The 16,788-nt window shown below is 44.0% G+C and overlaps 1 protein-coding gene across 1 annotated transcript in view; it reads left to right on the forward strand.

Annotated features, from left to right (window-relative positions):
- Positions 1 to 7,805: 7,805 nt before the first annotated feature.
- Positions 7,806 to 16,788, forward strand: part of LOC136399481 (zinc finger protein 211-like) — a 67,722-nt gene continuing 58,739 nt past the window's right edge. The window contains exons 1-2 of the mRNA XM_066374683.1: positions 7,806 to 8,040; positions 11,320 to 11,446. Of these exons, the coding sequence (XP_066230780.1) occupies positions 8,008 to 8,040; positions 11,320 to 11,446 (160 nt within the window). The 5' untranslated portion in view covers positions 7,806 to 8,007. The remainder of the gene's footprint in view (positions 8,041 to 11,319; positions 11,447 to 16,788) is intronic.

Here is a 16,788-nt window from a genome sequence, read left to right on the forward strand (position 1 = left end):
CTCTTTAATTTTGGATGTTTTATTTACTGCGTCATTTAGGGTATAAGTAGATTTTGGCTCTGGAGGCATGAAGAGATCAAGAACTTTTACACGGGTCTCAAACTTTCTCTGCCTTCGAAGGCACAGTGTGGTGCTGAAATCAACTTTTGCCGAATTGTCATTGTTGCTCATATCCTAGAAAAGAGTGCCAGATTTTGTGGCCCTCATCTGCAGCCTGGATGCCATGAGTTTTAGACTCAGATATTATTTTGAAGTGTTAGTAAGTATCGCAAAATCAGGTGCCTCTGGGAACACATGACATTTTTTCTTGTTTACAAGCACTGCCTGTATTGGTGAAAGTGTTGCAAACAGCTGTGTGTCTTTTATTTTTGACTTCTGTGAGAAGGAGACAGAGAGACAAACTCCTGCATGCTCCCTGACTGGGATCTACCTGGCAATTTCACTAAGGGGCGATACTCTTGCCTATTTGGGGCATTGCTCTATTGCTCAACAACCGAGCTCTTCTTAGTGCTTGAGGCAGATGCGATGCAGACCTCAGCACCCGGGGCCTATTCACTCTAATTGAGCCATGTATGCAGGAGTGGGAGAGAGAGAGAAGAGGGGAGAGAAGCAGATGGGTGCTTCTCCTGTGTGCATTGACCAGGAATTGAAACAGGGACATCAACATGCCGGACTGATGCTTTAGCACTGAACCAGCCAGACAGGGCGCCTGCCTTGTGTTGTAATGTATACAATTCTATGACTAATAGTCACTTGGTTGCAGGAGCATAGGCATTAAAAAGGAACCACTGACTGCTACAGAAGCACTGGCCTAATAGGGGTTGGAGGGGGGACCATATCTAGACACAGGCTAGATGGAATGTGCCTCTCCTAAATGTGTGTCCAGAAATATTTCTGGGAAAAAACTGCAGGATCGGTGTCTACACAAATGGGAGGGGTTTCTGCCATGTTTATCTTTCATGGCTGAAGTCACTGTTACTGAAAATAAACAAAGGTGTTGTAAATTTTTGTACCTTATGAGCTATTGTACCAAGACAGGAATTTAAAGAAAACTGGTATCTATTTTGTAGGGATACATTTTTGTGACCTAGCCACCATTGCTATTGATTGAAAGCTAGTTCTTCATTGTTTGGTATATTTGATGTCACTGAAGAAAGACTGACCCCCAGAGGGCATGAAGATATGACTTGAACAAAGAGTTCCCAAACTCATTTTTTGAAAGTTATTGGGCAGATTGTTTCATTTTGAACCTCAACATATCTGTGAAACTAAAGCTCCCCATAGTCCTAATACTGACCATGTCTGTCACTGGGTTTACTTCATATCTTTTATAATCTCTTCCTGCTCATCACAGCTCTCCAAGTAACCAGCGATTTACTATGTATTTTACTAGATCACTTCATTTTCTAGAATATATATGATGGGAATAAAACTACTTTTTCTGCTTATATTTATGTTGTATATTTATTTTTTACAGAGACAGAGAGTGAGTCAGAGAGAGGGATAGACAGGGACAGACAGACAGGAACGGAGAGAGATAAGAAGCATCAATCATTAGTTTTTCATTGCACGTTGCAACACCTTAGTTATTCATCGATTGCTCTCTCACATGTGCCTTGACCGTGGGCCTTCAGCAGACCGAGTGACCCCTTGCTGGAGCCAGCGACCTTGGGTCCAAGCTGGTGAGCTTTTGTTCAAACCAGATGAGCCTGCACTCAAGCCGGCGACCTCGGGGTCTCGAACCTGGGTCCTCTGCATCCCAGTCCGATGCTCTATCCACTGCGCCACCGCCTGGTCAGGCCCATTAGCTAGTTTTAATGTTTTTCAAATTTTTGTTTATTTTGATGTTGTATTTCCTCAAAAAAATTAAATACGTTTTGTGCAAAATCATTTATTTTTTAATTCTTATTACATATGTACATAGGCATAATTTCTTGTTAATCATAAAATTTTATTTGATTTTAAAGTTAATGTTCTTGCCTGACCTGTGGTGTCTCAGTGGATAAAGCCTTGACCTGGAATGCTGAGGTTGGTTTGAAACGCAGGCTTGCTTGGTCAGGGCACATAGGAGAAGCAACTCAGTTGATGCATCCTGCTCTTCCCCCCTTCTCTCTTTTCTAAATTAATAGAATCTTTTTAAAAAGATACACAGGGGAATTAAATTTTTTTTTTTTTAATTTATGTTCCTAATAGCCCTTGGAGAATGGCAGACTATCATGTCACCACACATGTTTTTGGGTTTTTTTTCTAACAGATGGACAGAGTCAGAGAGGGGGGATGATAGAAATAGATAAGAACGAAAAGAGACCAAAAGCATCAATTTTTTCTTGTGTCTCCTTAATTGTTCATTGATTGCTTTCTCATATGTCCCTTGACTGGGGTGCAAAAGCAGACTGAGTGACCCCTCGCTCAAACCAGCAACCTTGGGCTAAAGCCAGCGACCTTGGCCTCAAGATAACGACATCGCAGTTTTGAACCTGGGTCCTCTGCGTCCCGGTTCGATGCTCTACTCACTGTGCCATCACCTGTTCAGGCTCACCACACGTTAAATGTTTGAACAAACTGACTAGTCATGGTGCAGTGAACAGACCACTGACCTGGGACATTGAGGACGCAATTTGAAAACCTGAGGTAGGTGACTTGAAGCCTAAGATCACTGGCCTGAGCAAGGTGTCACTGGCTCAGATGGAGCACCCGGAGGCTTGATATCTCAGCTCCCACCTCTTAGTGTCAGCATTTACCCTTCAAAGTTGCTATGAGCAACAAATGAAACCAATGGATGAAGTCTTCTGGGCACAATTTGACACTAGCAGGAAGCATGAAGAAACCAAGTATAGAAGACATTTGTAATTGGGTCAAAAGTTCCTGGGAGAATATCAAGATTGAAATCGTCAAGTCGTTTAAGAAGTGTGGCATTACAAATGCCATAGATGTATCTGAGCATGAAGAAATATATGAAGACAGTGATTCATCATCAGACAGATGACAAACTAATGGATGGGAGTTTTGACAGTGATGAGGATTTGTATGAATTTTATGATGAATATAACGAGTTCAATAACTTTATGTATTACATTATTTTTTTCAAATTTCAGGCCCCAAAATTAAGGTGCATCTTATACAAGGGAGTGTCTTATACATGGGGAAATGTACTTTTTAAATTCCTGTAAATGTAATTTGTGACTATGTTTTTAATATTACCGCATTGACAATGTCATACGTACCATTATTTCACTTCTGAATCTTAAATATGTGTGTAAGTCACAAGTTCCCTTTCCTTAGGATAATCCAAAAGCATTTTTTAATTTATTGATTAGAGAGAGAAACAGGATGGGTGAGACGTGGGAGGAGAGTGAGAGGAATCAACTCATAGTTGCATCACTTTTAGTTATTCATGTATGTGCCTTGACTTGGACTGGGGGTGCTCAAGCCAACCCAGTTACCCCTTGTTTAAGGCAGTGACCCCGTGCTCAACTTGGCAAGCCTACACTCTAGCTGTCAACTTGTGGTTTTGAACTGGAGTCCTCATCATTCCAGGTCAACAATTAATCCACTGCGCCAACACCAGTCAGACACAAAAGTATTTTCATACTAACCAAAATACCAAAAACTTGATCAGCATTTAATGCCTTCATCTTTTCAAAAATTCAATTTTCTTAATTGGTATTTAAATTATTATTAAATGCACTCCCATTTATGCTTTGATTACGCATCCTGTTTTTTATTATTTCTAAAGTTTGTGGCTCTGGACAGTTGGTGCAATGGATAGAGCATTGAACCGTCGTGCAGATGTCCCACGTTCAATTCCTGACAGGCCACAGAAGTGATCATCTGCTTCTGTTTCTTACTCTCTTCCCCTTCACCTCTTTCTTTCCTGCAGCCAGTGACTCCAAGGTTGGCCCCAGGTGTTGAGGATAGCTCGTTGGTCAGAGTGTCAGCCTCAGACACTAAAAATAGCTTAGATGATTCGAGTATTGTCCTCAGACGCGATTGCCAGGTATGTACTAGTTCGGCGCATGTATGAGTCTGTTGCACTATCTCGCCTCCTCTCACTTAAAAAAAAAAAAAAAAAGAAAGAGCTTGACCATTCGGAGGCGCAGTGGATAGAGCATCAGACTGGGACGCAGAAGACCAAGGTTTGAGACCCCGAGGCCGCCAGCTAGAGCGCAGGCTCATCTGGTTTGAGCAAAAGCTCACCAGCTTGGACCCAAGGTCGTTGGTTTGAGCAATGGGTTACTCGGTCTGCTGAAGGCCCGCAATCAAGGCACATATGAGAAAGCAATCAATGAACAACTCAAGTGTCGCAATGAGAAACTAATGATTGATGCTTCTCATCTCTCTCCGTTCTTATCTGTCCCTATCTATCCCTCTCTCTGACTCTCTCTCTGTCTCTGTAAAAAGAAAAGAGAGAAAGAAAAGAAAGTGTGCTACATTCCTGTGTTATATTTATCATATGTATGATGGTATAACTAGATGATTAGATTATTTGTTTAATAAAATTTCCCAGATTGTCTAATGCAGTCAAACCTTACTTGATCATGATGCGCTTTATTGACCTTCACAGATAAATGCATTTTCTAAGACATTAAACAAGACTGTGCACCCACAAAACCATTGCAACCCAAGAATGGTACAGATGATGATTTGCTTTCTTTTTTAGTCACTAAAGTATTATTTATTTCTTTTTATTTTGAGAGAGAAGCAGGGAGAGACAGTGAAACACTGAGCTGCTTCTGTATGTGCACTGACCAGGGAATCGAACCAGCAACCTCCTATATGCTCTGAGACAATGCACCAACCAACCAAGCTATCTGGCCAGGGCTTAATTTTTATTGATTATTAGAAAGAGAAAAGAGGGGAGGGAGGGGACAGGAAAAGGGAAACATTTATTGTTCCACTCAGTTGCACATTCTTTGGTTGCCTCCCATGTGTGTCCTGACTGGAGATCGAACCCACAACCTTTTATTTAGAGACAACGTCCTTAACTGAGCTAATCAGCCAGGTCTAAAAAGTACTTCAAAGTTAATGTATGTAAATTACTAAATTTTTTTTTTGTATTTTTCTGAATTGACAAGCAGGGAGGCAGAGAGACAGACTCCAGAATGCACCCAACCAAGATCCACCCATCATGCCCACTGGAGGGAAATCTTCTGCCCATCCGTGGCGTTATTTTGTTGCAACTGTAGCCATTCTAGCATCTGAGGCAAAGGCCATGGAGCCATCCTCAGTGCCCGGGGCAACATTGCTCCAATAGAGCCTTAGCTGTGGAGGGGAAGGGAGGGATAGACATAAAGAAGAGAGGCAAGGGTGGAGAAGCAGATGGGCTCTTCTCTTTGCCCTGGCTGGGCACTGAACCCAGGACTTCCACACGCGGTGCTGATGCTCTACCACTGAGCAACCTGGCCTGGGCCCATTACTATTTTTTTTTTTTAATGAGAGGAGGAGAAAGACACTCCCACATGTACCCTGGCCAGGATCCACCCAACAAAGCCCATCTGTGGCTGATGCTTAAACCAATCGAGCAGCTGCCTGTGAGGGGGTAAAAAAGAGAGAAGGGGGAGGAGGAGAGAAAGAGAAGGAGATACTCACTTCTCAGGTGTGCCTTGACCAGAGTTCTAAACTGAGAAGTCAGGACACCAGGCAGACGCTCTATCCACTGAGTCAACCAGCCTAGGCCTGTACATTACTACTTTCCTTTTTTATTTTTTTGCATTTTTTCTAAAGTGAGAAGCAGGAAGGCAGAGAGACAGACTCCTGCATGTGCCCAACCAAGATCCACCCGGTATTCCCACTAGGGGGCGATGCTCTCTCCATCTGGGCCATTGCTCCATTGCAAGTAGAGCCATTCTAGCACCTGAGTCAGAGGACATGGAGCTGTCCTTAGCGCCCGGGCCAACTTTTCTCCAATGGATCCTTGGCTGTGGGATGGGGGCCGGGGGGGGGGGGGGGAGAAGAGAGACAGAGAGGAAGGAGAGGGGAAAGGGTGGAGAAGAACATGGGTGCTTCTCTTGTGGGCCCTGACCAGGAACCGAACCCGGGACTCCCACATGCCAGATTCATGCTCTAGGGCTGAGCCAATCTGCCAGGGCCAACATAATTTTATACCACATTTAATAGACGACAGTAATACATATTAAAAACAAATTTTATATGCACTGGGAGATTACAAATTAATGTGACTGTCTTTATTGCCATATTTCCTTGGTTGGTCTGGAACCCAACCAGCATTGTCTCTGGAATACCTGTAATTGCATATCTTGGATGTCCTCAACATATTCTTCATTGTTTAAAATAGATTAGAGGCAGAAGCATCAGTTCAAATCCAGGTTGATCCTGGCCACTCTGGCACAGGCAGAGCTAAGACTTCTGATATCATCAAGGGCAATTGACATTAAGTATTTGTGTCTGTTTTCTGACATTAAATTTGTATAAGGTTCTGAAATGAAGCAGAACAGATAACATGAACAACTTTAGCCACTTCTCCCAGTGACTTTCTGCACGAAAAATCCTGATGGCAGATGGCCTATTTGACATGAAACAGGATGCCTTGCAGTCAGAAAAAGCACATCCTGAAGAAAGAAAGGCAACACCAGCAGGCAAAGGAAGTCGCACGGGAGCACCAGTGACAACCATGCCCTAGAAATCACTTCTACCGGTGGTGCTAGAGCACGCTTAGTAGTCTGTATTCTCGGGGAATATGCAGGACACAGCCTGTTTGCACCAGTTCAGCAGAACCGATATCTAATTTTTTGAGTTCAGTGAACCACATGTTAAAATGTCACTTGTAATCAGGGTTCTCTCTAAGGCAGGTGCCTGGGCAGCTGCCCAATGTGAAAATCACAAATTTACTTTTTTTACTCTTTTTAAAAAAATATTTATCTGCACAACAGTATATTCCACGAACTTTTAGAACTGTTTATTCCTTCCATAGGTGAAAAAAATAGCAAGTGCAAAAGCCAATCTAGAAGCAAAGTGGAGGCTGACCAGGTGGTGGCACAGTGGATAAAGCAAAGGACTGCAAAAGAGAGGACCCAGGTTCGAAACCCCGAGGTCATTGGCTTAAGCATGGACTCACAAGCTTGAGCGTACGGTAGCTGTCTTAAGTGTGGGATCATAGACATGACACCCTTCTCACTGGCTTGAAGACCAAGGTTGCTAGCTTGAGTCTAAAGCACTGGCTTGAGCAAGGGGTCACTAATTTTGATGGGGCCCCTCGGTCAAGGCAATATGAGAAAGCAATTAATGAGCAATTAAGGTGCCAGAATGAATTGATGCTTCTCATTTTCCTGTTTTTCTATTTCTATCTCTCCCATTCTCTCTCTCTCTGTTTCAGAAAAAAAAAGTAATATGGAAATATATTAAATAAGTTTTATTGTTTTTTTCAGGTATTAATTTTTTATTAGTATTTTAAAACATAACAATCCAGTTTTCTGTACCTATTTTATTCTCATTCAAATATTAAATGCATAAAATAATAAACTATCTTTTGGAATATCTTTTTTAATAATGAAAACAGTCATTAGTGCAGAAACCGGTTGTTAAATTATTTTAATTCCACCACTGGGAACATGCCCCCAAATCCACTCCTCTAGAAGGCTAGAAAATGAGAGAATCCCCTCTTTGGACTAGGAACTACATTACCCAGAATGCTCATTTCCAGGTGGGTATTACTGTAGAAACTACTTTACCCAGTATGCTAATTTCCAGGGAAGTACTACTGTAGGAACTACATTGCCCAGAATGCTCATTTCCGTGTGGGCAGTACTGGAGGGCGGGGCTTCTGTGGCCTTAACGGCGGCATTTCCTCTTCTCAGTGGAGTCTCACTGGGTTAGGAACTACCATTGATGGTACGATTGGACGCAAAAGGCAAAAAAGTGGAGTTCCCGCGGCAGCTGTAAGGCTCCCTGACGATACCCGGGTGACCCACGCCGGGGCGGGACAGCGACCGCGGTGCCGGGGCCGCATCTTCGCTCGCCGCTCCCACCCCGCCCCGCCCGCGGAGTGCGATGGCGGCGGCCACGCTAAGGCGCCCGGCTGAGGTGAGCGCGTACCCCTGGCCCTCACAGCCTCACCCTCCCCCAACCCGGGGCCCCGGTGCGGGGGCCGGTCACGTCCTGCAGCCCAAGCCCGGGCGTTCCGGACCGTGAGACGCTCGTGGGTGGTATACGGGGTGACGGGGCTGGGAGAAGTGACAGGCTGAGGGGCCGCGAACCCGGGAGACACCCGGAAGACTGCGATTCCTCTTCTGTCTGCATGAACCAGTCTGAGGTGCAGCCACGTCTTCACTGAGAGGCTGAGGATTGTACCTCATTCTGAGAGTCCTTGGAGCCATGGAAGGTTGTGAACAGAGAGGGTCACCACCTGCGTTATGAGGGAGTTTTTTGTGTGTGTGTGTGTTTTTGTATTTTTCTGAAGTTGGAAACAGGGAGGCAGTCAGACAGACTCCCGCATGCGCCCGACCAGGATCCACCGGGCACGCCCACCGGGGGGCGATGCTCTACCCATCCAGGGCGTCGCTATGTTGCGACCAGAGCCATTCTAGGCCTGAGGCAGAGGTCACAGAGCCATCCTCAGAGCCTGGGCCAACTTTGCTCCAGTGGAGCCTTGGCTGCGGGAGGGGAAGTGAGAGACAGAGAGGAAGGAGAGGGGGAGGGGTGGAGAAGCAGATGGTCGCTTCTCCTGTGTGCCCTGGCCGGAATGGAACCTGGGACTCCTGCACGCCAGGATGACGCTCTACCACTGAGCAAACCGGCCAGGGCTTTGCGTTATGAGTTTATTAACTGTTTACATCCTGCTGAGAGAGAGAAAACAGAGTGGAATGGGGGGATGAGGACAGCGAGGCCCAGGGAGTGGCATCCTTGTGTAAGGTCACAGAGCCAGTCAGAGGCAGCACTGAGATCTGAGTCACAGAGGAGGTCACCAGACTTCAGGGATGGGTGGGGATAAAAAGAACCTGCTTACCTGAAGTGAAAGTGTGAAGTTGGAAAAAGTCACTCTTTTCTTGCTAAACTATTTAGTTAGTTATAATTAATTTATAGCTGGGTTTATTAGGTAGGTCACGATGTAAAATGAAAGTAATTGGGAGTCAATTGAATAGGCAGAGACACTCATACTAAGCCAAATAACAGATTTTAATTTACTCAAAGTTAAGATATGTGGCCCGCTAAGTATAGGTTCTCACTTCCCTGGGGTCCCAAACAAACTTGATTGGAAAGGCAGAGCGCTTTGTGGCAGTTTCCAAATGATTGTGCCAAATGATTGGTCCATGTGGTGTCTGTGTTGGAGTCTCAGGCAACCGACTTGATCTTCACCCTCGCTACTTATATCTGGTTTGGCCACGGCTCACGTCATTGAGTTACATTATCACACTTCAAACATAAATCACATATGGGCTTGATAAGGTTGACAGATACAATTATCAGAAAAGGCAGAAACTAGAGTTGTGGCCATGGAGGTACAAAGAAATGTTTAATTATTGTTATTTCCTCCTGTTTTTTTACTTATTTATATAGAAAAATATACTCTTTTTCTATAGTGAGAGAGGAAGCAAGAGAGATGACAAGGTTCAACTCATTATTGTAGCACTTATTTGTTCATTGATCACTTCTTATAGGTATGCCTTGGCTGGAAGGCACCAATAGAGCCAGTGACCCCTTGCTCAAGCCAGCAAACTGGGGCTCAAGCCAATGCTCTTGGGCTTTAACCCAGTGACCATGGAATTGTGTCAATAATACCATGCTCAAGCCAGGATCCTGCGCTCAAGTTAGCCTGTGCTCAAGCCAGATGAAGCTGGTGCTCAAGCTGTCCACACCCAGGACCTAGCATCTCTGGTTGATGACAGTCTATCCATTGTGCCACCACCAGTCAGGCTATTGGTTCATTTTTTTTTTTAATTTTTTTATTTTTATTTTATTTATTTTTTTATTTTTATTTTTTTCTTTACAGGGACAGAGAGAGAGAGTCAGAGAGAGGGATAGGTAGGGACAGACAGGAACGGAGAGAGATGAGAAGCATCAATCATCAGTTTTTTGTTGCAACACCTTAGTTGTTCATTGATTGCTTCCTCATATGTGCCTTGACCGCGGGCCTTCAGCAGACCAAGTAACCCCTTGCTTGAGCCAGCGACCTTGGGTCTAAGCTGGTGAGCATTTTTTTTTTTTTTTTTTTGTATTTTTATGAAGCTGGAAACGGGGAGAGACAGTCAGACAGACTCCTGCATGCACCCGACCGGGATCCATCCGGCATGCCCACCAGGGGCGACGCTCTGCCCACCAGGGGGCGATGCTCTGCCCCTCCAGGGTGTCGCTGTGTTGCGACCAGAGCCACTCTAGCACCTGGGGCAGAGGCCAAGGAGCCATCCCCAGCACCCGGGCCATCTCTGCTCCAATGGAGCCTTGGCTGCGGGAGGAGAAGAGAGAGACAGAGAGGAAGGAGGGGGTGGGGGTGGAGAAGCAAATGGACACTTCTCCTATGTGCCCTGGCCGGGAATCGAACCCGGGTCCCCCACACGCCAGGCCGACGCTCTACCGCTGAGCCAACCGGCCAGGGCCAGCATTTTTTATTTTGCTGAAGCCAGATAAACCCGCGCTCAAGCTGGCAACCTCGGGGTCTCGAACCTGGGTCTTTCCGCATCCCAGTCCAATGCTCTATCCACTGTGCCACCACCTGGTCAGGCTATTGGTTCATTTTTAAAGAAGGACCTGGTAGAGTTTCAGATTTGCAGCTCTGGGTGAAAAAAAGGAGAAGTTTAGGAGAACCCAAGGGTTCTTGATTTTAGCAGCCAGAACTTTTGAGGATGCATCACCTGGACTGGGGAAGTTAATTTAATTTTCTTTGTGAATATTACAAGATTTTTTTATTTTTATTTTTTGGTTAGCAGTTAAAAAAATTTTAAAGAACAGTGAATAGATGACTGCCTCCCCGTTTCCAACTTCAGAAAGAAAATAAAAAAGAACAGTGAGTGGAGACATCAAGTTGGTAGCTGAACACATAGGCCTGATTATTTGGGGAGTGTTCCATGATAAAGACACAGAAAAGTGGTAGCTCTTTGGTGCACTAGGGTAGTGTTGTGGGTGACTGGGGGGCTACAGCAGAGTGAGTGACCCCTTGCTCAAGCCAGCGACCTTGGACTTCAAGCCAGGGACCTTTGGGCTCAAGGCGGTGACCATAGGGTTTCCCACCTGGGTGCACTTTGTCCCAGGTGGACACTCAATCCACTGCGCTACTGCCAGGTCAGGCACATGGGTAAGATTTCTATGTAGTATGATTGTGGCTTCTCAGAGAGACTGTTCTGGATTCACTTGTATTAATTCTGGCAGGTTGGTGTGACCTTTGAGGATGTTGCCCTGTACTTCTCCAGAGAAGAATGGTGCCTCCTTGATGAGGCTCAGAGATGCCTGTACCTGGAAGTGATGCTGGAGAACTTTGCACTTATATCCTCACTGGGTAAGACCCTGACTCCTGGCGCACTCTTTGAGCATGCCTGCGCCCCTTTTACTCAAGCTTGTACTCTGCTTCTTGTATTTTAAGCTCTAAGAGACCAAATGAGACTTACATCCAGGAGTGAATGGAAAAGAGCAGCTGGACTTGGGGTCACCTTGATTCTTTTTCCAGGGACCTTCACTTTTGCCTCACTGTCTCAAGCTTTAATAAACTTACTCTCAAAAAAAAAAACAAGCCTGACAAGTGTTGGCACAGTGGATAGAGAGTCAGACTGGGATGCAGAGGACCCATGTTCCAAACTTCGAGGTCACCAGCTTGAGCTTAGGTGAATTGCTTGTGTGTGGGGTCACTGGATTGACTCCAAGGTTGCTGGCTTGAGTAAAAGGTCACTGGCTCAGCTGGAGCCCCCCCCCCCCCCCCCATCAAGACTCATCTGAAAAGGCAATCAATAAACAAGCAAAGTCTGCAACTATGAGTCGATGCTTCTTATCTCTCTTTTTTCCTGTCTATTTCTGTCTCTCTGTCTTGGTGTGTCTCCCTACTTAAAATTTTTTTTATTTTTCTATATGTAGCTTGGTAAGCTTTTAGTTTTTTTTTTGTTTTTGTTTTTTTTTTTTTTTTTTTTTTTTTTACAGAGACAGAGAGTCAGAGAGAGGGATAGACAGGGACAGACAGACAGGAACGGAGAGATGAGAAGCATCAATCATTAGTTTTTCGTTGCACATTGCAACACCTTAATTGTTCATTGATTGTCTTCTCATACATGCCTTGACCACTGGCCCTCAGCAGACCGAGTAACCCCTTGCTTGAGCCAGTGACCCTGGGCTCAAGCTGGTGAGCTTTTTGCTCAAACCAGATGAGCCCTCGCTCAAGCTGACGACCTTGGGGTCTCGAACCTGGGTCTTCCGCATCCCAGTCTGATGCTCTATCCACTGCGCCACCGCCCAGTCAGGCTGTAGCTTGGTAAGCTTTTAAAAATACTTATTTTGAAGTCCTTTTTTTTGTGACAAAGAGAGAAGGACAGACAGGGACAGACAGACAAAAAGGAAGAGAGATGCAAAGCATCAGTTCTTCATTGTAGCTCATTTGTCTCCATAGTTGTTCATTGATTGCTTTTTCATATACTATGCCTTGACCAGGGAGCTGCAGCAGAGAACGTGACCCCTTGCTGAAGCCAGAGACCTTGGGCTCAAGCCTGCAACCGTGCACTTAAGCTGGTGAGCCCACACTCAGGCCAGTGAGCTCGCAATCAAGCCAGCAACATCAGGGTTTCAAACTTGGGTGCTCTGTGTCACAGGCCAATGCTCTATCCACTTCACTGCGTGTTCAGGCACCCTGCCTCTATTCCTTGTGTTTTATCTTATACTTGTATATTTGTGTTGTTATTGAGATCTTTAACCTTTGCTGACCATTGAGTTCAAGGAGTTTATAAGAGTCTAACTCACTTGTCTTGAAAATAATCCTATAGAATAGTGCCTAGCTGTGACAGATAGACATTTGTGGTGAGGTTACTCTCTTCTTACAAAGTCAACATGCATTTCACCAGAGTTTTTTGTTTTTGTTGTTCAGTTTGCTGCTGTGGAACAAAAGATGTGGAGGAAGTTACTGAAGAGAACATTTCTCTAATAGTGTCACAGGCAAAGAATCCTAATATAGATTTGTCTTCCCAGAAGAGTCACCCATGTGAAAGTTGTGGAGCAGTCATGAGAGACATTTTCCTCTTGGTTGATCAGGGAACACAGAACTGCCACAAATTGTTGGGGTTTGGGGTATGTTTAAAACAGTTTTATTTCAGTTCTGAGTATGTCCAGAACGAGGTTCAGGACATGGAAAAGAAGCCTTTCATAAAAGGTGTGCACAGCATCTCACTTCTGAAGGGCTGCAATTTTGATGTGTCCCTGAAACCTTTTACTTGTTGGGAGGTTGGGCAGAACTTCCTTACCAGCTCCGGACATCTTCAACAGCCAGATACTCACACCAGGGACAGGTCAAATGAAATGTCTACATCTTGGGTGACTTCTCAAAGAAAAAACTACTACAACAGTAAAGAGTGTGAGAAAGCCACTGGGTACAACGCAACACTTTTTCAGGACCATGGTGTCCATCATATAAGAGAAGATTTTTTGTATCATAAATATAAAAAATATTTTACAACAATCTCTGGCCTTCATTATCATCAGAACCTTCACACTGGACAGAGGCTTTATGAGTGTAGTGAATGTGCAAAATCCTTTATCAGGAAATCTAATCTTCATCGTCATCAGCAAGTTCACACAGGAGAAAGGCCTTATGGATGCAGTGAATGTGGGAAATCCTTTTTTAGGAACTGTGACCTTCGTATTCATCAGACATTTCACACTGGAGAAAGGCCTTATGAGTGCAGTGAATGTGGGAAATCCTTTCTCAGGAAATTTGACCTTCGTATTCATCAGAGAGTTCACACAGGAGAAAGGCCTTTTGAGTGCAGAGAATGTGGGAAAACTTTTACCTCTAATGCTGCCCTTCATACTCATGGTAGAGTTCACTCTGGAAGAAGGCCTTATAAGTGCAATGAATGTGGGAAATCCTTTTTCAGGAACTATGACCTTCATAGTCATCAGAGAGTTCACACAGAAGAAAGGCCATATGGGTGCAGTGAATGTGGGAAGTTTTTTAAGGGGAAACAAGACCTTCGTTGTCATCAGAGAGTTCACAGTGGAGAAAGGCCTCACAAGTGCAGTGAGTGTGGGAAATCTTTTATCAGGCCCTCTCACCTTTCTTCTCATCAGCGCATTCACAAAGAAAAAGGGCCTCATCTGTGCAGTGAATGTGGGAAATCTTTTATGTCTCACACTGGTCTTCTTCATCATCGTAGAATTCACATTGTAGAAAGGCCTTATGGATGCAGTGAATGTGGGAAAACTTTTATCTCTATCACTGGTCTTTATTGTCATAAGAAAACTCACAATGGAGTGAGGCCGCATGGGTGCAGTACATGTGGGAAATCTTATTTCTACAAGTCTGATCTGTCTAAGCACATGAGAGTTCATATTGGAGGACATTCTTAGATGGGTAGGAAATTATAGGGTTGTTTGTTTTTTTTAGTAACTGAGGTCCCATTTTTATGAATGAAATGTCATACATTTTAACATTAATGGTAGGGAGATTCTTCAGTTTTAGTTATGTGGGAAACATGTATGTCTTGTTTATGTTAATTTTCTAACCTTCCTAGGGTTCTTGCCAGATTTATGTCCTTGCAGATTCCAGTGTCGAGCTCTTTCACATATACTACCACCTAAGAGATCGCCACACTTTACATCAGTCACCATCTTACTGTCTATGAGGAAGCTGACCGTCCTTCGATTTGCTGGAGGAAATTGGAAGCAGTCTAAGCCCTGTGAGATCTGCATTTGCATCACTCTAGTTGGGGTGTGGATCTACACAGTGTTGACCGCAAGGCACATCATGCGAGTTCAGATGGCAGCTTGCAGAAGGACTGCTTTGCAGGGACCTATTTTCCCTAGATAACTTGTGATGAATATTTCCAGAATCAGTGTCACCTTTGCAAGAACTGCCAGGTCCATGTCTCTTTGGTTTTTGAAATAATGAAGGCATTTTTGTTCAAGTTTTCTTTAATCTTGGATTAAATGCAGTAAGAAGCCAATAACTTTTACAGTGGTCTCCAGCTTTCTTTGCCTCTGAAAGAATAATCTGGTGCTGAAATTGACTCAAGTTTTTGCTGAATTTTCGTTGCTGCCCACATCCTCCTAGGAAAGAGTGCAGGGCTGGCTGGTCCTCACGTGAAGTCTGGATGGTATGAGGTTTAGGTGACTCATTACTTTGAAGAAGGAGCAAGTGAGACAACCTCAAGAGCTTCTGGGGGTAGCATGAGTTACTACGTTATCACCTGGTATGTCACTACTTTTGAAGGGAATCACTTTTGAAAGTCCTGCAATGTACCATGTGTGTTAATGTCTGGAATTCCATGGGTGATGGTCAGTGGCTGTTAGAACATTGGGGAAAACACAGTTGTTAGAGAATCAGTGATGTAATGCAGATTGGAGGAGACTTTAGCTAGCAAGGTGAAAATTTCCTGTTTTGTTTTTTTTTACATTTTTTTCTTTTTATTCATTTTAGAGAGGGGGAGGAGAGAGAGAGAGTAGGGGGGAGGAGCAGGAAGCATCAACTCCCATATGTACCTTGACCAGGCAAGCCCAGGGTTTTGAACCGGCAACCTCAGCATTCTAGGTCGAAGCTTTATCCACTGCGCCACCACAGGTCAGGCTAAAAATTTCCTGTTTTAAACATTAATCCAGACTGTTTCTGTGAAGAAGACTGCAAGTTCAGTTTGTACACAAATCTAAGGATCTCCAGGCATGAGCAGCCCACGGCCATGCTAGTCAAGATGTGGACGATACAGGGGAAAGTTCAGTGTGTTCTGTGGCTCGCTAAATTCGAATCCGTGACCAAGTGCAACATGAGTATCAGCGCGTTTATAACAAAGCGCCACCACATAGGAATAACATTACTCAGTGGGATAAGCAGTTGAAGGAAACCGGCAGTTTGGTGGAGAAACCCTGTTCTGGTAGGCCATCAGTCAGTAACGAGTCTGTAGAAGCTATACGGGATAGCTACCTAAGGAGCCCTAAAATATCTGTGCATGAGCCCACATCGAACTGCACTGAATAGGTATGAAACTAGGAGAGTTTCCTTTTATTTGGTGCAGATTTCACATTTCTATCGTCTTGTTGCTTTCCTGTGAACGGTCAAAAGTGCACCATGGCTTTACAGACACACTGTAGTCATTCTTCTGTTTCCATTTATGTTGTATAAATATTTAAGGCTTGATGTTATATTAGTTACTCATCTTATTTTGGCTGATAAATATTTTGTCTTTGATTATATCACCACTCGTTTATCCATTCATTTGTTCATGATATTTGTTTGTTTCTTTGGTTGTTTCTTATTTTGGACTATTGAAAATAAAGCTGGTACAAAAATTTGTAATTCCTTCTGTCAATGTGTATTTCATTTACCTTTTTCTGTACATCAGTGTATAGTCTCGGTAGTCGGCTAGGTCAATATTTAAAGTAAAGCAATTAGCAAATTATCTAAACTGATTGTACCTTTTTGCGTATTTTTAACAGTATGGAAGGATTCAATTCTTGCACATCTAGAATATATTTGGTTTAGTCACTTCTTTATTTAAACGTTTTACAATAAACTTGTAGATAAGTTGGTTAGAGCATCATCCCGAAGTACAGAGGTTTTTGGTTTGATCACCAGTCAGGGCACATACAGGAACAGGTTGATGTTCCTGTCTGTCTCTCACACTAAATTTACTTTAAAATAAACTTGTGAGGCCC

This window comes from Saccopteryx leptura, chromosome 3 (assembly GCF_036850995.1).
Source record: "Saccopteryx leptura isolate mSacLep1 chromosome 3, mSacLep1_pri_phased_curated, whole genome shotgun sequence".
Lineage (NCBI taxonomy): Eukaryota > Metazoa > Chordata > Mammalia > Chiroptera > Emballonuridae > Saccopteryx > Saccopteryx leptura.